The sequence below is a fragment of the Leptodactylus fuscus genome, chromosome 9 (assembly GCF_031893055.1).
Source record: "Leptodactylus fuscus isolate aLepFus1 chromosome 9, aLepFus1.hap2, whole genome shotgun sequence".
Taxonomy (NCBI): domain Eukaryota; kingdom Metazoa; phylum Chordata; class Amphibia; order Anura; family Leptodactylidae; genus Leptodactylus; species Leptodactylus fuscus.
This window is the reverse complement of record NC_134273.1, coordinates 25,325,893-25,348,940: the sequence shown is the minus strand read 5'-3', so window position 1 is coordinate 25,348,940 and position 23,048 is coordinate 25,325,893. Positions and strand designations below refer to the sequence as shown.

General features: G+C 41.1%; 2 protein-coding genes across 2 annotated transcripts in view; both read right to left on the bottom strand.

Annotated features, from left to right (window-relative positions):
- LOC142218930 (regulator of G-protein signaling 8-like) overlaps positions 1 to 23,048 on the bottom strand; it is a 404,296-nt gene that overhangs the window by 315,261 nt on the left and 65,987 nt on the right. The window lies entirely within an intron of this gene.
- On the bottom strand, positions 19,502 to 22,744 carry LOC142218742 (regulator of G-protein signaling 16-like). Its single transcript, XM_075287640.1, has 4 exons — positions 22,502 to 22,744; positions 21,917 to 21,978; positions 21,223 to 21,389; positions 19,502 to 20,428 (listed from the first exon to the last, which is right to left on the bottom strand). The coding sequence occupies exons 1-4, from the start codon at positions 22,648 to 22,650 to the stop codon at positions 20,231 to 20,233; spliced, it is 576 nt and encodes a 191-aa protein (XP_075143741.1). The 5' UTR covers positions 22,651 to 22,744; the 3' UTR covers positions 19,502 to 20,230.

Sequence of the window (23,048 nt, the reverse complement as noted above, 5' to 3'; positions counted from 1 at the left end):
GCATCAGGGATTACACAGAAAGCAGGAACAACATGGGACTTTTTGCAGGTCACTTCACCTAAAGGAAAAGTACTGTAGAGGTGCGAAACATCCAGCGGAATAATACCTGATAAAAGCCGTGATACGTGACAAACACAATATACTCACCTCTCTGTTCACACTGCAGTGACCATCATTTATACTAACTTTTATATTTTATATACCGCTAGAAAGTGGACAATGGACTGAATTCAGAGCACTGTTAGCTTTCTAGCGGTATATAAAAAGGTCCTCTTTAAAAAATATTATATCAAGCAATATTCACTCTGGCTACTAAGCCTAATAATAGGCTGACATTTGCCATTTCTATAGAGGTTTCATAGGATATGGATATGTGCTTCATTGCTGGGACCACCACTGACCATGAACAGTACTGACCAGGGGTCCAGTGTCCTCTCTTTGAATTGGGCAACTGTTGAACATGCGCACTGCTGTTCCATTCTGTCGGATTATTTATTAAACTACAGTATCTATGGCAGTTGTCTGATGGACAGCAACGGATTCCAAGGGATCCCATTGATTATAATGGAGTCTGTTGGTTACCTTTATGATTTTTTAGGCATCACCATAGACATCAGGCTTGCAGGATTTTTTCATCCAGGCTTTCTGCCAGACTCCAGCATAGATACGAACATGGTCTTACAAAGTCAGGTTGGGTTCACACTAGAGCTTGGTTCTGTCCCCCATTCCACTTAAAAAATGCGGAGCAGAAAGAATCCAGAACAGCAAGCAGGACTTTTTTTCTCTGAATTTTTTGGGCGGAAACCACACGGACCCCATTATAGTCTATGGTGTCCGCAGGTAACCGCTTATTAAGTGTGTTGGGTTTCTGTTTGTTGGGTCACCAAGTGGACCCGACGATGTAAACATGGCGTCATAGTAGCTACAGCCCTTCTCTAGGGTAGACTTAGAGTAATAGATTTATTCAATGAATAGTAGACCCTAATCTTGAACCAAACTAAACATGATAAATTCTTAGGGTCACTTGTCAGATGGCACAACGTGGCCTTTTATTGTCACCAACTATCGTAGGGCAGTCTATAGAGAGATGGTGGTGGGATTGTACATTGGAGTATATGCCGGATTAGTCAAATTGAACTCTGCAAGACACTAACAAGCAAAATAACTGAGAGAATTAAAGGGATTACCGAGAGAGCGCTCTCCTGGGGGCCCTGCTAGGAACAGAGACTGGGAATGAGACAGTTTATCTGACAGAAGGATTTCATTAGGATTTCATCTGATACTTTGGAGCCTGGATTAATGGAGTAGTATTCTGTAGGGTATAATGATTAGGCTGCCGCCAGGGGTCCGGGAGGGATTAATGGGGCAGCATTCTGGGAACCTGCGTATTGGAGCAGGACTGCGGGGCTCGGGAAGCATCAGTGGGAGAAGCCGGTCCTATAGGGAAGACTAATGGACCAGGGAGTTAGATCATGTGAGGGACTGGTGAGATAGGATGGTAGACCTCAGAATTATAAATAAAATATTTAACCCTTGAATGACCACTTATAATTTTTCTTTTGCATTTTCATCCTGACGACATGATTTTTTTTGTAAAATGGAATTTTTATTGTCCCAGATGTTTGAAGTGTTAGCGCCCCCTACACTCCATAGGCCATTTCATGTCATGTTAATATCATGGATGGGTCATCAGTTGATAACCCAGCTTTTCCGCTGCAGATCTTTTTCTGAAATGTGTGGATGCAGGTGCTGTAAAATGCAACATTTTTCAATTTTTGCAATTTTTTTTGCAAAGTGGGGCCCCAGCTTTTTAACGCTTATGTACCAAATAACGGGATGGATCAATACAAAACTTGCTTAATTTCAGTACCATAGGTCTGATTTATTTTCTGGTCATTAAAAGGATTGCATTATTAGAATACCCTTTTATAGGAGTGAACAGCTATCCAATGTGATTGACCAGCCTTTGTTAGCTATGCCGGCAAATACAGAATGTCTTAAACAGCGCCCCCCTCTATGTGATGTTCACTGACCGTAACAGAACGTATGGAAAAGAGTTGGAAATGAAACAGCGGAATTTTATATTATCCGTTATTTCTATCATTATTATCATTATTATTATTATTATTGTTATTATTATTATTATGTCTAATATTATTATTATCATTATTTCATCAGCTGTCACTTTATGATGTCTAGGTCATGGCCCTGTGTGTGAACTGGGTTTAATCCACATTATTGATACTATAATATGCTGGCCGAAAATAAAATCTGCCTGGTGTCCATGTCTGAACATGCGCTAACCTGCCTTTCTTGTACAAAAACCAATCACAGCTCAACTAGAATTGTATTGCCTACCCTGACCAATCAGAGCTCAGCTAAGAAGAAAACCACACCCTCATCTAATGAGTGCCCTCAGCAACCAATCAGAGCTCAGCTAATAAGAAAGCCACACCCTCATCTAATGAGTGCCCTCAGCAACCAATCAGAGCTCAGATAAGAAGAAAGCCACACCCTCATCTATTGTGAGCTCATGGTGTGATGTCATAATGCCACAAGCTGTATTCCGCACATGCAGGGCACCTGCTGTAGACTTGTCCTGACGGCACAGAGGTAGCACCCGCCAGCTACGGCTCCTGAGCACCATCCATATACACATCTAGGAGAGCTGAGATACCTCCAGATGTGCTACAGAAAGCAAGATAAGTGACATCATATGTAATAGCGGAGGGTTGTCAGGGGATGGACCTAAGTGGGCCTGGCAGTTCATGTTCTCAGTGTACCATATGGCGGAAACAAGCAACAGTCTCTCGGTCAGAATATTAGATACAGGTTTAGGGCAATGAAGCAGAAAAGCTTAGATACAGCTCGTGTTTGCAAAAAAAAAAAAAAAAATTATATATATATAGGTCCAAAAAGTGCTGTAAAAAAACACTAAAGCCTCCTTGTGAATGGACCGTCCGAGAACTTATGTGACATCTCTGGTATGGGGTTGCCCAAACTGTAACCTCAGCACCCACAGCCCAATGACAGTGAATGTGACGACTATTCACAAGGAGGTCTTAAAGGGACATTCGTTCCCTCGTTCTCCTGATTGCTGGGGTATAAGTGTCCTTATTGGCACCGCCCCTTTAAATAAGGCAGCATTCTGACTGGTTGCTATGACAACCCTGAAACTCCTTGTTGTAACATTGTGATATCACTGACATCTATGTATATAGCAGTATATAGCAGTATATAGCACAATTATGGGACAGACACTTTTACATATGTTAAGGTCGCGGCTACACTGAAACTTTTTGTAGATTTTAACTATAGAGTCGCGCCACAAAAAGTGTCAGTGTAGCCGCGGCCGTACATATAATATTATTACATGGGCTTAGAGAAATTGTAACCTGTCAATGTGTCTTTCAGATATCACATGGATGGGGCAAGGAGAAGACAATGAGACAGTCAGGAGAAGACAGAAGACGAGCTGAGAAGGCTCAGACAGTCACTACATAGAATTGTAAAGGCTGTCTCTGACAGTCACCACATAGACCTTGTTAAGGCTGTCTCGGACAGTCACCCAACAAGCTTTGTAAAGGCTGTCTTGGACAGTTACCCAATAGACTTCATAAAGGCTGTCTCAGACAGCCACCCCATAGACCTTGCTTGGGCTGTCTCTGACTGTCACCACATAGACCTTGATAAGGCTGTCTCGAACAGTCACCCAACAAGCTTTGTAAAGGCTGTCTCGGACAGTCACCCAATAGACTTCATAAAGGCTGTCTTGGACAGTCACCACATAGACCTTGTTAAGGCTGTCTCGGACAGTCACCCAACAAGCTTTGTAAAGGTTGTCTCGAACAGACACCCCATAGACTTCATAAAGGCTGTCTCGGACTGTCACCAAATAGACCTTGTAAATACTGTCTTGGACAGTCACCCAAAAAGCTTTGTCTGCAGCCCCTTAGTGCCCGGAGGGAAGGGCAGTCCTCCAGCCATGGTTCCCCAGAGGTTTCCCCCACAGGGGTTTTTTCCTCTCCTGAGTGCTGGCGATGACTCTTTGTGAGTCTTGGGCTCGGATATTGCTGGTCCTTTAAGGATCTTATCAATTGGCTTTCTAATAATAATTATTACAAATAAATAATTGTTTCTATTGAAAAAAAAACCTCTATTTGTGTTTGCTTCATTACTATGGATTGGGAAAAAACAGACATTGGTTCCCACATATCAGTCATTTGGGGTCTTGTAGCCACATCTAGGAGGGAAATGGATAGGTGGTTGCACATGTACATCCCTCTTATCACAAAAATAACTGAGCGAGCTTCAACTGGAAGACATGGTATGGCGGTGCAAAAATTGTGGACACTATCATGGGTTTATTTGATAGTCATATTGGTCTATTATTTGGACATGCTTGGGATCGCCAAAATGCTGGGGGGTTACCGGAAATTCTGACCACCTACAATTTATGGTGTAGACACAATGCCAAGGCAGATGTCATATAGATGGTGCCCAAGACATCACCAAAGAGAAGCCAGAACCACATGGATGCCCCACATGTGGCTGGTAGGTGTTTTCTTGTCCTACACACCACCCAGAATGTCAAAAATACAATAAACCACTACTTTAATATAATATCCGGCTTGGACACAGATCCCTCCAATAAATACCATCAGATTGATGGCTCCTCTATTTTTACACTTCTGAGTCTACCAAGACTTAAGAGAACAGGCCAAGTGCAGCAGTGGAGGAGCCAGCACCATCATACCAGGTCCACGACATACGGTGTGAGCGATTGTAGGACTAGAGGTCCATGAGCAAGCAATAGACATAAGCAGACTTATCAGACAATGGTCTTGATTTTCATGAGAAGGTCCTGCAAACCGAACCAAAAATAGAGAACCTACTGCAGGGTAATGAATGGGACAGAACATTGGCATTAGCCTCGAAATCTCTGAGAAATGCTGAAGGGCTCTCAGTTTATTGACCCACACCTACCATCTTGTGACATGTCTCACTGACTCTCTAGAAGTAGAAGTAGATCAAATGCTCAGGTTTCTTCTACCCCTGGTGATACTACAGCCTAAAACCAAAATTGGAAAAATTTCCAGCACAAAAGGTCTTATAATAAAACTTAGCTTTTATTAGAAAAGCATAAAAATAGGCACCAGATATAGAAGGCAAAAAGAAAAACTTACATAATATGTTCCATAAGAATGTGCATGTTTAAGTTGAGCAGACAAGCCTACGCGTTTCAGGACATCCGTCCCTTACTCATGGCAATACCCTTGTGTCCATCTCATTAGAGCTATAAATAATCAAGCTCACAGGTGTAAGTATAGCAATCAAATGGCATGTGATTAAAAACAATCAATAAAAAACAAAACATGTAAAGAAACATATGCACATGGTAAAGCACAAGATACACAGAGGACTATTCAAAAGAAAAAAAGAGAGAAAAAACAAACAAAAACAACACATCGTCATCAAGTCCCCGCTCCCGGACCTCACCATATACTATAGATATAACCAAGGAGGAAAAGAAAAGGACTGCACTGTATCCCCAAGTGAAATCGCTGCGAAATCCAAAAGATTCCCAGAACCATAATTATAAAAATGAGAGCTAATACAAGAACACACATGTTCCATATTAAAGAGCTCACTTACCCGAAAAAATGAATCCCCGGTCTGTACATAACCGTTGTATGACAGGAAGAGAGCGTCTCCATAACCAAAACATCCTGATGAAAAGACATGTGACTTTCAGCCCACGATCACATGATACAAATCACATGATCGGAATACTATAAGAAAAGGGGGGGCCGGCGTCCATATGTAAATAGAAAGAATTGTTCTATTATATAAATATGAGAAAACAGATACCGAAAAAATCCAAATGATGCATAGGGCAATTTTAATAAAAATAAATAAGATCCGATTTAAAATTTAACCCCTTAGGGAAACGTGTGCCAAGTTCGAATATCCAGAATGCCTCACGTTTCAACACCTTCCTCCGCCAATCCCCACCCCGGAATGGCCGGTCAACATGTTCGATTGCACAAAAACGGAATGACGATGTGTTGCCATTATGGTGAAGAATAAAATGTTTAGAGGCTCCAGACACATTACTGGTTACAACCTTATTGCAGTCTGATAAATGCTCCGAAATTCGAACTTTTAAAGATCGAATCGTACAGCCTACATAAAAAAGGTTGCAGATGTTACACCATATTAGATAGATTACATGATCTGTTTTACAGTTCAAAAATTGTTTAATACGGTGCTTTCTATGAGTATGCATATTTTCAAAGGATGTAGATTTGACTGCAAACTGACACACCTGACATCTCGGGGCACCACATTTATAAAAACCTTGAGTATCGAGCCAGGTTTTTTTATCCCTAATATTCGAGTTTGTATACAGACTAGGGGACAAAAAACTACCCAACGATTTACCACGGCGAGAAATAAACCTACATCCCCTATCCAAAATTTTTTGCAGCCACATCATCCTGCATGAGTATCGGAAGATGTTTTTTAATGATTTTCACTATCGCATCATAATCCCTGCTGTAATTTGTGCAAAAATAAATATTATTTGAAACACTCTTGTCATTTAAATTTTTCTGATCTAGTAACAAGGAAGATCTGGTTTTTTTCCTGACAATGGCCGATGCCCTTTGCAGCTGCCAAGAGGGGTAACCTCTGTATCTGAGTCTAGTGTGTACTACACGTTCCTGTTCCAGGAAATCATTGTCCAAAGAGCAAGCCCGCTTAGTTCTCAAAAGCTCCCCCACCGGAATAGATTGGATAGTATGGCGGGGGTGGCAACTAGTCGCATGTAAGACCGTGTTGCCAGATACACTCTTACGAAAAATCTTTGACAGTACGATACCCTTCTCAGAATCACCAAGAAGGGAGACATCCAAAAAATCTATAGAAGCATGTTCAATTCTATAGGTGAATTTTAAATTCATATGATTGTGATTAAAGTATTCCATCAGCGCCGGTACGGCCGCCACATCGCCCGACCACACTAGGAGTAGGTCGTCGATGTAGCGGCCGTACCAGCGCAGGTTTCCCCCAAAAGGATTGATATCGCTATACACAAAAGTCTCCTCCCACCATGCCATATAGATATTGGCTAAGGTAGGGGAGAACCGGGACCCCATAGGGGCCCCGCAAGTTTGTAGATAAAAATCATTGTCAAATTTAAAGAAGTTGTGTTTCAATAAATAGTCTGTTAAAGAAATGACATATTCACACAACTCCTCAGAGAAATCCGAATGTTTATAAAGGTGATTTGAAAGAGCCAATAAGGCTAAGTCATGAGGGATAGAGGAATACAAACTATTAACATCACAAGAAATCCACACAAAGTTGGAATGCCATTGAAAATTATTAAACGTTTTAAGGACTTGTTTGGTGTCACGCAAAAAACCAGGAATTTTTTGAACCAAAGGTTGAAGTAAGGAATCCACCCACTCACTAGCCCGTTCGTTGAGTGAGTGGATGCCTGCTATAATTGGACGAAGAGGAGGGGGGCTGATGTTCTTGTGGACTTTAGGCAGTCCGTGAAAGATGGGGATCACCGGGTGTTTAATCATGAGATGTTCCATCTGATCTTCCCGGATGATCCCCAAATTCACTCCCTCTGACAATAGGTTCCTCAAGGTCATAGAAAAAATAGGGGTGGGATCTGAGTTCAAAATTCTATAAGTAGACGAATCATTTAGAATTGACATGGCACTGTTATAGTATTCCCTCTTATCCATCACCACAACTAAACCCCCCTTATCCGCCATTTTTATAACCAAGGAGTCATTCTGGGATAATAAGTGAAGGGCAGACCTTTCCCCCTTGGTTAAGTTATTTCTCAAGTGCATATGTGTTGCGGATTCTGATAAATCCCTAAGATCCCTCTCCACAGCATATTGAAAGGTATCAAAACAAGAGGTTCTAGATGCTACAGGGTAATAGAAAGGATTAGTTTTCTTAACATCAGTAGTATGATAATCACGTGTCTTAGCAGAATTATCTTCCAAACTTTTTAGATTTAATAAACATTTTTGCTCCGAGAACATAAGGTCCCTAAATTCATTAACAATTGCATCACCCGAAAAGGAAGTCGCATTACCACCATTGTCAGATTCATTACACCCAAAAAAATGACGTTTAACTGTAAGTGATCGAACGAACTTGTTTAAGTCCAGAATTGTTTCAAATAAGTGGCAACACGGTCTTACATGCGACTAGTTGCCACCCCCGCCATACTATCCAATCTATTCCGGTGGGGGAGCTTTTGAGAACTAAGCGGGCTTGCTCTTTGGACAATGATTTCCTGGAACAGGAACGTGTAGTACACACTAGACTCAGATACAGAGGTTACCCCTCTTGGCAGCTGCAAAGGGCATCGGCCATTGTCAGGAAAAAAACCAGATCTTCCTTGTTACTAGATCAGAAAAATTTAAATGACAAGAGTGTTTCAAATAATATTTATTTTTGCACAAATTACAGCAGGGATTATGATGCGATAGTGAAAATCATTAAAAAACATCTTCCGATACTCATGCAGGATGATGTGGCTGCAAAAAATTTTGGATAGGGGATGTAGGTTTATTTCTCGCCGTGGTAAATCGTTGGGTAGTTTTTTGTCCCCTAGTCTGTATACAAACTCGAATATTAGGGATAAAAAAACCTGGCTCGATACTCAAGGTTTTTATAAATGTGGTGCCCCGAGATGTCAGGTGTGTCAGTTTGCAGTCAAATCTACATCCTTTGAAAATATGCATACTCATAGAAAGCACCGTATTAAACAATTTTTGAACTGTAAAACAGATCATGTAATCTATCTAATATGGTGTAACATCTGCAACCTTTTTTATGTAGGCTGTACGATTCGATCTTTAAAAGTTCGAATTTCGGAGCATTTATCAGACTGCAATAAGGTTGTAACCAGTAATGTGTCTGGAGCCTCTAAACATTTTATTCTTCACCATAATGGCAACACATCGTCATTCCGTTTTTGTGCAATCGAACATGTTGACCGGCCATTCCGGGGTGGGGATTGGCGGAGGAAGGTGTTGAAACGTGAGGCATTCTGGATATTCGAACTTGGCACACGTTTCCCTAAGGGGTTAAATTTTAAATCGGATCTTATTTATTTTTATTAAAATTGCCCTATGCATCATTTGGATTTTTTCGGTATCTGTTTTCTCATATTTATATAATAGAACAATTCTTTCTATTTACATATGGACGCCGGCCCCCCCTTTTCTTATAGTATTCCGATCATGTGATTTGTATCATGTGATCGTGGGCTGAAAGTCACATGTCTTTTCATCAGGATGTTTTGGTTATGGAGACGCTCTCTTCCTGTCATACAACGGTTATGTACAGACCGGGGATTCATTTTTTCGGGTAAGTGAGCTCTTTAATATGGAACATGTGTGTTCTTGTATTAGCTCTCATTTTTATAATTATGGTTCTGGGAATCTTTTGGATTTCGCAGCGATTTCACTTGGGGATACAGTGCAGTCCTTTTCTTTTCCTCCTTGGTTATATCTATAGTATATGGTGAGGTCCGGGAGCGGGGACTTGATGACGATGTGTTGTTTTTGTTTGTTTTTTCTCTCTTTTTTTCTTTTGAATAGTCCTCTGTGTATCTTGTGCTTTACCATGTGCATATGTTTCTTTACATGTTTTGTTTTTTATTGATTGTTTTTAATCACATGCCATTTGATTGCTATACTTACACCTGTGAGCTTGATTATTTATAGCTCTAATGAGATGGACACAAGGGTATTGCCATGAGTAAGGGACGGATGTCCTGAAACGCGTAGGCTTGTCTGCTCAACTTAAACATGCACATTCTTATGGAACATATTATGTAAGTTTTTCTTTTTGCCTTCTATATCTGGTGCCTATTTTTATGCTTTTCTAATAAAAGCTAAGTTTTATTATAAGACCTTTTGTGCTGGAAATTTTTCCAATTTTGGTTTTTGTGTTGCTTTGCCCCAGCTGGGGGTGTACTTTTTCGTGCACTTAAGGTCTAGCTGACTCACGTTGATATTGGGGAGCTGTGGACTGTATGTTTTTTTCGATACTACAGCCTGCCTGACCCAACACAGATGGTTCTGTCACAATGTGAATAATAACCAGGTTAGGATGGGATTAGTCAGACATCGAACTTGTAAGTTGGTGTCCAGATCCTTCTCCAGTGGCAGATGACAGGATAAAACAGGAAAGGAGGACAGAGGGGTCCGGAGGGAGAATGGAGAGTCTGAAGGAGGACAGAGGAGTCTGGAGGGATAACTGAGGACTCTGGAGGAGAACAGAGGGGTCTGGAGGGAGAACTAAGGAGTCTGGAGGAGAACAGAGTGGTCTGGAGGGAGGACTAAGGAGTCTGGAGGAGAACAGAGGGGTCTGGAGGGAGGACTAAGGAGTCTGGAGGAGAACAGAGGGGTCTGGAGGGAGGATTAAAGAGTTTGAGGGAGAACAGAGGGATCTGGAGGGAGAACTAAGGAGTTTGGAGGAGAACAGAGGGGTCTGGAGGGAGAATGGAGATTCTGAAGGAGGACAGAGGGACTGGAGGGATAACTGAGGAGTTTGGAGGAGAACAGAGGGGTCTGGAGGGAGAACTAAGGAGTCTGGAGGATAACAGAGGGGTCTGGAGGGAGGATTAAAGAGTCTGGAGGAGAACAGAGGGGTCTGGAGGGAGAACTAAGGAGTCTGGAGGGGAACAGAGGGGTCTGGAGGGAGGACTAAAGAGTCTGGAGGAGAACAGAGGGGTCTGGAGGGAGAACTAAGGAGTCTGGAGGGGAACAGAGGGGTCTGGAGGGAGGACTAAAGAGTCTGGAGGAGAACAGAGGGGTCTGGAGGGAGAACTAAGGAGTCTGGAGGATAACAGAGGGGTCTGGAGGGAGGATTAAAGAGTCTGGAGGAGAACAGAGGGGTCTGGAGGGAGAACTAAGGAGTCTGGAGGGGAACAGAGGGGTCTGGAGGGAGGACTAAAGAGTCTGGAGGATAACAGAGGGGTCTGGAGGAGAACAGAGGGGTCTCTAGAGACAGAGGCCTTTGTAGAGGACAGCAGATTATTTCCTTCTCATTATTGAGAACACAAGCAAACCTAACTCAGCTGAGGGTGCATGTTTATGGGGAAGTCGGTAAGAATAATTGGTCTGTTGTCCAACAACTATCCAATATGATTGACCAGCCTTTATTAGCTATGCCGGCAAATACAGAATGTCCTAAACAGCGCCCCCCTCTATGTGATGTTCACTGACCCTAACAGATCGTGTGGAAAAGTGATGGAAATGATACTGCAGAATTTTATATTATCTGTTATTTCTATCATTATTATTTGTTATTATTATTTCTAGAATTATTTTTTTATTGTTATTATTACTATTATTGTTTGTTACTATTTCTATTTTTATGTCTATTATTCTCATTAATGTTTCTGGTATCAATATTATAATAATCTTTACTTCTATTATCTTTAAAGAGATTGTATCATTAGTTACTTTTTATTAACTGGATGACCCCTTTAACCATGCTATACAAATGACAAGCTAATTTTAATCTGTTGGTTATGATTATGGAAATAAAAAATATATACTCGAGTACAAGCCGATTTATTTATTTTTTTAGGGGGAGAGTTTATGACCAGCTGCAATATCAATGTATAGAATCTCCCATAAAATAGTGGGGAAACAAAGCTTTAAAAAAATTAAAAAAATTTAAAGTTCTAAATCGCTCCTTTCTTTAGAATACATATAAAAGTAGAAAATTACTGTGAAACACATACACATCAGGTATCCCTGTGTCTGACAGTGCCCGGTCTACTGAGTATAGGGTATCTGCACAAACAGAGGCTGCACATAAGCTATGTAGTGATATATAGAAAGGATGGTCTGTGCATTGTGGCCTATATAAAGGTGTGGAGACAATCAGAAATAATATCTAATGAACGGAAACTATAACATGGGATTACTCAGTAGTAGATTCATTGTGAGCTAATGGATCTCACAATACAGGTAGTCACAACTGATTATGTCTCAATAATCTCACAATAGTCAATCCCCTGATATATGTTAGTTTTATTACGTCACTGATTTGTGTCTCGGTGATGTCATGAGTCTCTCTATTATGCATTGTGAATTTCTGTATTGCTAAAACCTTTGTGGTAATCTCATTGTTTGAGATGTCTCACCTTTTAGCAATCTATTTTCAGATTGACCTGTTTGGTTATTGCGCTATCCATGATTCAAAGGTGTTATATAAGATTAGGAAGAACATTTCTGTTTTCTTCTAGAAATAGAAGCATTCTTGTCCATAAACTGCAGTAGCAGACACAAGCCAAGATGAGAGTGGCGCTGTTTCCAGAATAAACCAGTTGTTTATACAACTCATTTAATTCATATAGTGCAACTATTCAGGAACAGTGGACTGGTTAGAAACCTGGTTTGAGCCCCTAACTTTTTCAAAGAGTCACTTCAGTTGGCGAAAGAAAGAAAGAAAGAAAGAAAGAAAGAAAGAAAGAAAGAAAGAAAGAAAGAAAGAAAGAAAGAAAGAAAGAAAGAAAGAAAGAAAGGTCATAGGGTTCTGATGATTTAACCAATAACCTGGCTTCAAATCATCTGCGTTCCTGAAAACTAAGATTTCAGAGAAGACCAGGGAGAAATGGGGTTAGGTTTTTTTATGTTTGTTACCAGGGGACATTAAAGTGACAGAAGCTGAAAGGAGACATTGAACTATGGGGGCAGATGGAGACAGACGATAAACTGTGGGGGCAGATGGAGGGGGGCATTAAACTAGGGGGTTGCTGGAGGAGGGTATTAAACTGTGAAGGTAGCTGAAGGGGGACATTCAACTATGGGGGTGGCAGTAAGGGAACAATAAACTGAGGAGGACATTATAATGTGGGGGTGACTGTAGGGACATTATACTGTGACGGGGCACAAAGAGAAATGGATGGGAATGGGAGTACAATTGCACATCCATCCCTCTTTCTATCCATTGGAGGTTGGGAGCTATGATATAGTAATGTATCTTTACTTATCTCTCCCAACTGCTCTAAAGACTGAGCTACAAACTATGGAAAATGGAAAATCTCCGTAGCATTGCGGGCACTTATTACTAAGCGCGGAGACGCGATGTGCTCCCAGTTGTCATGGCAGCACTACCGTCACATGAAGAGACTGCAAAGGAGTAAAGTGACAGCGAGATATATGACAGCAAAAATAATGACATCATCACTGCAGAATATATAAACTACCCGTGTTTGACAAAGCTTAAAGTTCGACCCTTGGAAATGTACTAGACGCTGAGTACAGAAAATGTGTATAAACCATAGTGACAGGCTGGAAAGTGTGTCTAAGGAGCAGAATGCTCATGTTTAGTCTATAAATGGCAGCCACGCTTACTCTAATTCCCATAACTGCAAATGTACTTGTTTGTCCTCAGTCCCTAAAGCCTACTCAAAAGCATGTCCAAATGTCTACACAGACACAGAAGCCTCCAGGCCCGGGCTGGCAATACCACAAGCTTGGCATTTGCCTGTCGACTGCCTTGTTTAACATGAGTATGCCAGCCTTTTACTCCTGTGTTTAATGAAATAGTTGTGGGATATGATCATTGTCAGTCTGCCATGGTGCAGGGCTGGCGGCGGATCTAGTATAAAGATGGCCGTAAAAGGGCTTTCCTACTTTAATATCCTTCTTAGGTAAGTCAGACAGGTAAATGGGCCCACGTCTGCTACACACAACTCATTCTGGTATCCCCACCAATCATGTCAATGGGGGTCCCGACCTGCTGCTCCATTCCGAATATCCCTTTTTGTGAAGAGTTACCATGATACCCCTTTAATTGGGACAAACTTATAGGTTTAACTCCGTGCCCTCTGCTAAAACATTGACTATATACAGCAGTGAGCTCGGGGCAGCAGCTGCATTGGTGACTATGTCATATCCCCTCTAGATCGGTGGTTGTAATGACTCAGATGTGATGAAATGTTCGGTCAATGTGGCAGCTATGTGTGTCATGGTGGAAATATTCTGAGGTATGCTGGGCTGAGGATGTTTTCCATGTCACATCTCATCTAGGTTTTCGGTACACTTTCAGCTGTGGATCACATAGAAAATGCCGCCAATATGGTGAAAAAAAAATAGCGCATATTTCTATACACCTAATATTCCATAACTGTACAAAAAAATGTAAGGACTTGATACACGGTGGGAGAGACTGTTTGAGAAGGACCTACCATGTCCTTTATGGCCGGGCAATTTACAGTATATACTATTATACACTAGTTTTTGCACTGAATTCAGCCCATATATTTTCCCATTGCAGAGATATCTGTACCCATCTATGTCACATCCAAAAAGGGGCATGACATTTTGTGCCCACATTGCAGAAAGGGACCATAGGGGATGTGGTGATATCCAGAAGGACACATGGCCACATAAAAAAATTGTATTCTCTTTCTTCCAAAATTTTGGCAAGAATGATCCAAAGTGAATTGCAAGTGAAGAAGTAATCAAGTTCTCCGGGGAACCTCACAAAATGCAGCCTGTATTGGAGCCTTGCACAAAACCGTATGTACAGAGCGCGCTGATGCATACATCTTTGTAGTTATTACTATAACTAGGACTATGACGGGGTTTCCTTCTTCATTTCTATGCCTGCAATGTTCCCGGCCTCTCCATGCACCAAGTAGATCAAAACAGGTCTCTCAGGTTGTTGCTTATGGTGAGATGGATATGGGTGAAATCAGTTGAAGTCGGTTGTGGTTCCACAACAGTACATGGATATACCCGATTGTGGTCACACAGTAGTTATCAGACCTTAAAGTTTACCTCCACTGAAGGTAACAGCAGGTGTGAAGAGGCGCGACTCCATATTGGAGAGCACAGTTACCTTAGAATTAGTGCTCACGCGTGATACAATGTATCATTGCTTGGATGGAGACCATGTTCGATTATAACTAGTTATAGAACATATTGTTATATGTTGTTATTCACTTTATGCCTTTAGGGTCTGTGCCAAGAATATATCCTAAAATATGTCTGATTGGTGGACATCTGACCACTGGAACCCCCAAACATCTGAAGGAAAGGAAGATTGGGCAGCACTTTACTGTCCAATTCAACTCTATGGGATTGCTAGTGATAGCTGATGGCTTGTCCTTGTCAGTTCCATATAGGAGCAGCAGCTCAGACTCCTACACAACCTCCTCTGCAATCAACCAACAAGAGTACAAGAGACCCCCATTCTTTGATTGGGCTTCCACCGATCGGGCACAGGTGACAAATTGTAAACTTAGCAAATTCCTTTACATGTGAAGATAACAATAAAGGCAAGTAACATATAAAAGCATAGACATAATGACATCGGCATAGCTTGATCTTATACTGCTATGTCAATGTAAAAATTCATCAGAAGGCAGAGGGGCAAAGTGAAAAGTATTCTTTTGGTCCCAAAGGTTAAATGTGGCCCGTAAAAGGTTACAGTAAAGTGTGAAATAAACATGTGCTGTGTAGGGGGGTTGTGCAGCATACAGTTGGGCTCAGTTTCCGCTCTCACATCGCGGCGGTTACAATGTGGAATATGAGAAGGCGCCTGCATTCCTGCACACTTCCTTCCTACAGATATTTTCTGTTATTTGCCATTGTGTTGCCCATAAATCATGTTATCCAGTCAAAGGGAAACTGCCGGCGAGGATATTTTACCCTGGACACCTGTATTACTGAAGGCTTACTGACTGGAGGACTTCCCTTTAGTCTCCATTCTCTGAAAGCTGAAGCTGAACAGAACATTATAGTGACATATAACGTATATCCTATATGATGTAAGAGGTGATATATACTGCACTGCACTGACATATGTATACTGATACAGGAGTAACAGCTCACTTATCATTTGGTATTACATTGGCCAATTCCTTTCAGCTGAGTGATCCACTTGTATTGTACATGGCTAGCTACTGGATAATTCTCAGGACCAAATAGGCCTCAATAGTTCCTTATAAAAGAAAGGAATGGATTGGCCAAAAGTGGGGGTCTGAAAACGGTAAGGTGACTCCCCAACTAGGAGGATTGGTTAAACGAACCGCTGTGTATAGCTAAAATTATAGTCAAGAAGAAAAAAACCTGCACCCAACAATGCAACATGGTGAGAAGTGATGATAGGGCTGCCATAGAGAGGCATGGGGCACGTACCTCCATATGCATAAGATCTGATACTGTACTTTGACATGACTGTGTGCATTATCCCTGCACTGTGACATCAATGTGTTTATTATCCCTATACAATGATATTACTATGTGCATTATCCCTGTACTGTGACATCAATGTGTTTATTATCCCTATACAATGATATTACTATGTGCATTATCCCTGTACTGTGACATTACTGTGTGCATTATCCCTGTACTGTGACATCACTGTGTGTATTATCCCTGTACTATGACATCACTGTGTGTATTATCCCTGTACTGTGACATCACTTTGTGTATTATCCCTGTACTGTGACATCACTGTGTGTATTATCCTTGTACTATGACATCACTGTGTGTATTATCTCTGTACTGTGACATCACTGTGTGTATTATCCCTGTACTATGACATCACTGTGTGTATTATCCCTGTACTGTGACATCACTGTGTGCATTATCCCTGTACTGTCACATCACTGTGTGTATTATCCCTGTACTATGACATCACTGTGTGTATTATCCCTGTACTGTGACATCACTGTGTGTATTATCCCTGTGCTGTGACATTATTGAGTGTATTATCCCTGTACTGTGACATCACTGTGTGTATTATCCCTGTACTGTGACATTATTGAGTGTATTATCCTGTACTGTGACATCACTGTGTGTATTATCCCTGTACTGTGACATCACTGTGTGTATTATCTCTGTACTGTGACATCACTGTGTGTATTATCCTGTACTGTGACATCACTGTGTGTATTATCCCTGTACTGTGACATCACTGTGTGTATTATCCCTGTACTGTGACATCACTGTGTGTATTATCCCTGTGCTGTGACATCACTGTGTGTATTATCCCTGTACTGTGACATCACTGTGTGTATTATCTCTGTACTGTGACATCACTGTGTGTATTATCCTGTACTGTGACATCACTGTGTGTATTATCCCTGTACTGTGACATCACTGTGTGTATTATCCCTGTACTGTGACATCACTGTGTGTATTATCCCTGTGCTGTGACATCACTGTGTGTATTATCCCTGTACTGTGACATCACTGTGTGTATTATCTCTGTACTGTGACATCACTGTGTGTATTATCCCTGTACTGTGACATCACTGTGTGTATTATCCCTGTACTGTGACATCACTGTGTGCATTATCCCTGTACTGTGACATCACTGTGTTTATTATCCCTGTACTGTGACATCACTGTGTGCATTATTCCTATACTGCGAGGTCACTCTTTGCATTATCCTAGTACTGTTTCAACATCATTGTGTGTATTATCCCTGTACTGTGACATGACTGTGTTTATTATCCCTATACAATAATATTACTGTGTGTATTATCACTGTACTGTGACATCATTCTGTTTATTTTCCCTGTACTGTGACATCACTGTGTGTATTATCCCTGTACTGTGACATCACTGGGTGCATTATTCCTATATTGCGAGGTTACTCTTTGCATTATCCTATTATCTCTGAACTCATTGCTTAAAATGGCCATGGTAGAGTAGGGCCTCTTTACAAGCTTTGCTATGGGACCCCATGTTTCCTTGTTACTCCTCTGTAACATTTATAGTGCTGTCTCCTCATACTGGGAAGAGATATCTTATAGGTTGCCAAAAGCTCCTGGGCCCTGGTGTCACTGCACCCTCTCAAGTTACACCCTTGCACATCAAAGCTTGTTATAAACACTGTATAACAACATTTATGGAGTCATATATCTCATTTTTGCATGAAGATACTGTAGCACTAACAGCCACTGTGTCCACTCAGTCTCTAGCAATATATATGGTGCCAAGTATAATACCTCCGCTCCATGCAGACTCCTCCACAATGCACAACTGTACTCAGACCCCCATTATAGTGATCACTGGGGCCCCCAACAATCAGATATTTATTGCCTATCCTGTAGATAAATAATAAAAAGTCAATTATAGTAATCCTTCATTCAAAGGGAAGGGTGAAAGGTCACTGCACCGAAACCCTCATTGTTGGCCTTAGTGGATTTTGAAGTTCCCGTTCTATTTGAGGCTCAGCACCTCTCTCAGATTGTTTGCAGCTACTGTATAACAGCCTCTATGAATATGCACCAGGTCAGATTGGTTCCTGGTTACATTGCTCACTTGTCACCTATGTGTTTCAGTCTCCATTGTATACAGCAGGAGATGAGCACGGTGCGAACCAGCAAGTGACGCTTCCTGCCAGGGTCACACTATAGTATATAGTAGGAGATAACTAGGAGGAGATTAGGATAAGGGACTGTTCACATGCAGAGATATTTCTGTGAATATCATTTCCATATATCTCAGTGGGATTGTTTCTGTCGCAAGCGCAGGGATTTCTGTAATAAATCTGCAGCATGTGAACTTGTCCTAGGAGTATATGACTAAGAACTAGAGCTGAGTGTTTCATTTAATATAATACTGTGATACTGTATTATATTGTAGATTTACTGTATAGATAGGGAAGCCTTTATCACGCGGCAGTATAAATATGTTTGTGCCATTGTTACGATGATAACTTGCCTAGATGTCCACAATCTTATAGAGATGCCGGATGCATCAATATACTAGAGAAGCCCACGTGATGTCCTCCTATACATAGTACTGGGTGCCATATTGTACACATCGCATCTGAGCCATACAGTTGGCATATACATTGGGAAAACCTCCTGGCATATATATGAAATAGATGAATGGCCATCCTGTAATAGAGGAACAGGACAATGTCCCCCAGGATATGACTCTACTATCCGGCTAATAGACTGAGACTTCGAGCCAGGAAAACTGCTATATGACACCCTATGGCCATCTTGGCAAAACTCCTTTAGGCTGGGGACCCATGTGGCCTTTGCATAAGCCTATAGTCACATGACCGTAGTGCAAAACAGCCATGAAAAACATCTATTTTTCATGGCAATTTTGCATCCGAGATACATTAACCCATTTACGCCTCATGCACACAACTCAAAAATTTCAACCTTCGGCATAAATGGGTTAAAGTGTGTGGTTGTGTCAATCTAGGCGATGGGTGGATTCACAAAGTCAGATTTTGCAGCAGAAATTTCTGCAAGGAAACCAACATGTTGTTCACGAAGACAGAATTGATATCATTTCCAGTTGCAGAAATTTCTGCCCCTGGGAATATCCCCTTAGTGGGGTTACATGAACCCCGAGCGTGTTAGCAATAAACTATACCCAACCCATAATAGCAATGCAAATAAAGATGGAGCAGAACACAAAGTTATATAAAAAAAATCATTTATTAACTTAATGCTTTATTAAATAACATAATCCTCGAATGTATTTACCAGAAATACAACATGTCCATATGTACAGATATCGAGCTATAGGCGGCTGCCCACACTCCACACAAGTCCAACAAGTGTCTCGAATTCCTGTTTGCGGATAATCAGCGGCCAGGAATGTGTCACACATTATACATTATTTCCTATTTCCTTGCATTGTCCTTGCTATAGTAATTGAATAACATTATTACTAAAATACTTGGCAGACTTCGAGCCCCAGGCGAAAACCATTTCCAGATGATTGACCAATTACTTATCTATGTCGCCATTGAAAATAACATTTTCTTTCCTGTCGGTCGGAAAAAGACTAGGGCTGGGGGAGGATGCGACACTTAGCAGCCCAGACACATTGTACAAACACAAAAGATAGGGATCGCAATGAGACTGCTAGTCTCTTGGAGAAGATGGTGTCAGTCCCGTAAACACCCCACAAGCGAATAAAGGATTTTGGGTGTTTGCTTATACAAGCACCGTCACATCATGGCCAATAAGAATTAGGTGCCATGGGATTCCTACACCCATTGGTGATATGGTCTTCTCTTTTCAGGTCGCAGTGGACTCTCTTCGAAGGCCGTCGCTCTTCAGTCAGTGCCCCAGGCCCAGAATACATGGTGTGGGGTGATGCCATGAGCCAGGCTCTAGGTCAGTCTGCAGAGCTCAGGATCTCACTCATGTCACTTGCAATACATTGTTCATTCCACTTCATGTAAAAGATAATTTTAGTTTCCTAATAGAGGACTGTGTGAGGAGTTGTTGGTAGAGGGGAGATTTTAGGAAACGTGGGTAAGAGTCCTTTTCCATTAGTGTTCTCGTCTGTTCTTGGGCTGCGTCAAAACAGTTACGACAGGCGCTTGCTACTTGCTGACGTGTGAATTCTCTGGTCTGGTGATCAATATTGACCTGCAAAGAAGAAAGCACAAGACGTCATATAAGGAATCTATGTAGCCAAAAATTCTACAGCATGCATGGTTACAGATGGAGCAGAACTGAGTTTGTCAAGTCAGTACAGTTAGTTTCTTTGCAACACTATGACAAAGTAAACTCTGCAAGCATAGAATGTAACTCCTAGGATAGAACATTCCAGCAATTCAGAAGCAAATTGCAACATATTGAGCGTATAGTATATACCAGCTCATATAAATGACTATAGACAAGCAAATCATTAACAATTCCCTTCTAAATTGATTCGGTGAATCTGCTGTATCGAGTATAAATCCTAAACTGAGGAAATCAATTCCTCTGCTTATTAATAGATTTTTTTTCCAATTGTTCTGCACTTCAATATGCAAAGCGAACTTAAAGGGAGTTTGTCAGCAGAACCCAATATATCGACTCAGCCCTGCAGATCCATAGGTTAGGGTCATGTCAATCAAATGGCGGTTTCCCCTTTTGAATCGATATGCTGGGGTCTGCTGACAGATTCCCTTTAAGAAGATGCTGCTATGCATTAGACCTAAAGTCTTGAATGTAGTCTGTTGTTCCCTGTTATCAGCCATTTCAGACATGAAAGAGTAATTATCCGGTACACAAGGAGTCCAGAAAATAATCGTAAGTGGAGGTGCACATGAAATAGATAGATCTCGCTAGTACATATGGATGCAGTATGATGGGGCTGAGACTGTCTTGGATATTTACGGCTCAGCTGCAGGATCCTTTTTTGTTATCATGATTCTAAATATAGCTCAGTTTCCTACCTCTCGAGGGGCTCCGGTCTGCAGGAATTCCTGAAATATGCATTGAGCTTTGCCAGGAAGTTTGTTCACTGAAGGCGTCTTTTTGTAGTCTTCACAGGCTACCCAGAACTCCAGGTTCTCCTCACTGAATTCTGTCTTCAGGAAGGTGCGAAAGGCTGAAAGCCCATCTATAGAAGGGGCAAAGGGTAGACATTTAGATAATGACTTTTCTGTCGAATCCCTATAACCCATCCCCTTAGGGTGCATAGATTCTGTATTATGTTCTAATTCTATATCCTCAACCGGTCTTCTGCATATTAAAATAATGCACTATCAAATAACACTAAATGCAAAATACTATTCTGTAATATATTATGTATAATATTATGCTATTCTATAATATATTATGTAAAATACTATGTTATTCTGTAATATTGTGCATAATACTATGTAATATTATGTATAATACTATGCTGTTCTGTAATACAGCAATGTGTATAATACTATGCTATTCTATAATATGTGTAATACTATGCTGTTCCATAATATAATATAGTAATAAAATATAAAATATGCTATAAAATCAATAGCATATTACATGATATTGCACCAACGTATTCTAAAGCTTCTGTGCATCAGACTTCTCTACCTTACCGCACCTAAGATATTCTCTCCCCCCTACAATATAATAATATTTCATGTGCATGAATCTCACCTTTGCTGCTAAGCAGCTGGCTGAAGGATTCTTTCCATTTCATGGCTTCTTTTGTGCAATTTCTGTGGAGAGAGATGAATAAAGTTGGCATTTACAACCGAAATTCATAACCAACCAACAATTCTGCCTCTGGGTAAAGGACAGGCTACGACTTGCAAGGATATGAACATCTGCCCCGCACAAGAAGGTAAGAGTCAGCAGCAGAGCTGACAGTTTATCAGATAAGGTTTAGCCTGGGGTGCAGCGTGTATCTTCAGCTTGCATGCATGCTACTATATATATATATATATCATTAATCCATTGCATTATATACGTTCTATGTACTGTCATCTATTCAAGGGAAAAGCTACAACAAATCCTGCACCATCTGCAGACAGAGAATAAGACTGCATGCACGCAGTATAATATGACATTCATTTTGCCCCATATGACTGATATACACATCCATTTGCAGATAAAACCTAATGGCGTTTTGCCTTTGATCCCAGTGATCAGATCGATCGAGGCAATCGGATCATTTGATCTTATCTTATAATAGAATAAAATTGGCACTTGCATAAAAAGACATAAAAGTCATTATCTTACCTGTGATTGTCTTTCTTCTTGTACAAGTTGGATGGCATGAGCTTGTGCCCGACGTCTACTTTGTGAATTAAGGTGCCAATGGAGGATCTTAGTTCCTTCGCCTTGTCACACAAAAAGGCATCCGGATTAAAGGAATTCAAGTACATCATTGTCCACTGCAGGGCTCAGGGTTTTTTCGGTGGTTGGTGGCAGCTGAAAGCTTTTCTATTGTCCTATTAGGTCTGTCTGTAAATCCCTAGTACATGATTGTATCACTGACTCCCTGGCTGGAGGATCCTGCCTTATATCCGTCTGTGCACCAAGCACAACCCACTGGTAGGAGGATCTGAATGTGAAAAAAAGCACAAGAGGCTGAAACCTTCTCCCACGCCTGTGCCAGGGCAGATTGTACTGTGTTATATGGAGAAGAGATACCCTACTTTCTGCAGTTCACTGCCGTGCTTTTGTAGATGGGATTATTAGAGGACAATGAGAGCAGCAAATAACCGGAGAAGAAGAAGAATCCGGCCACATCCTATAGACCATTATTGTATGACTCTTGTAATAA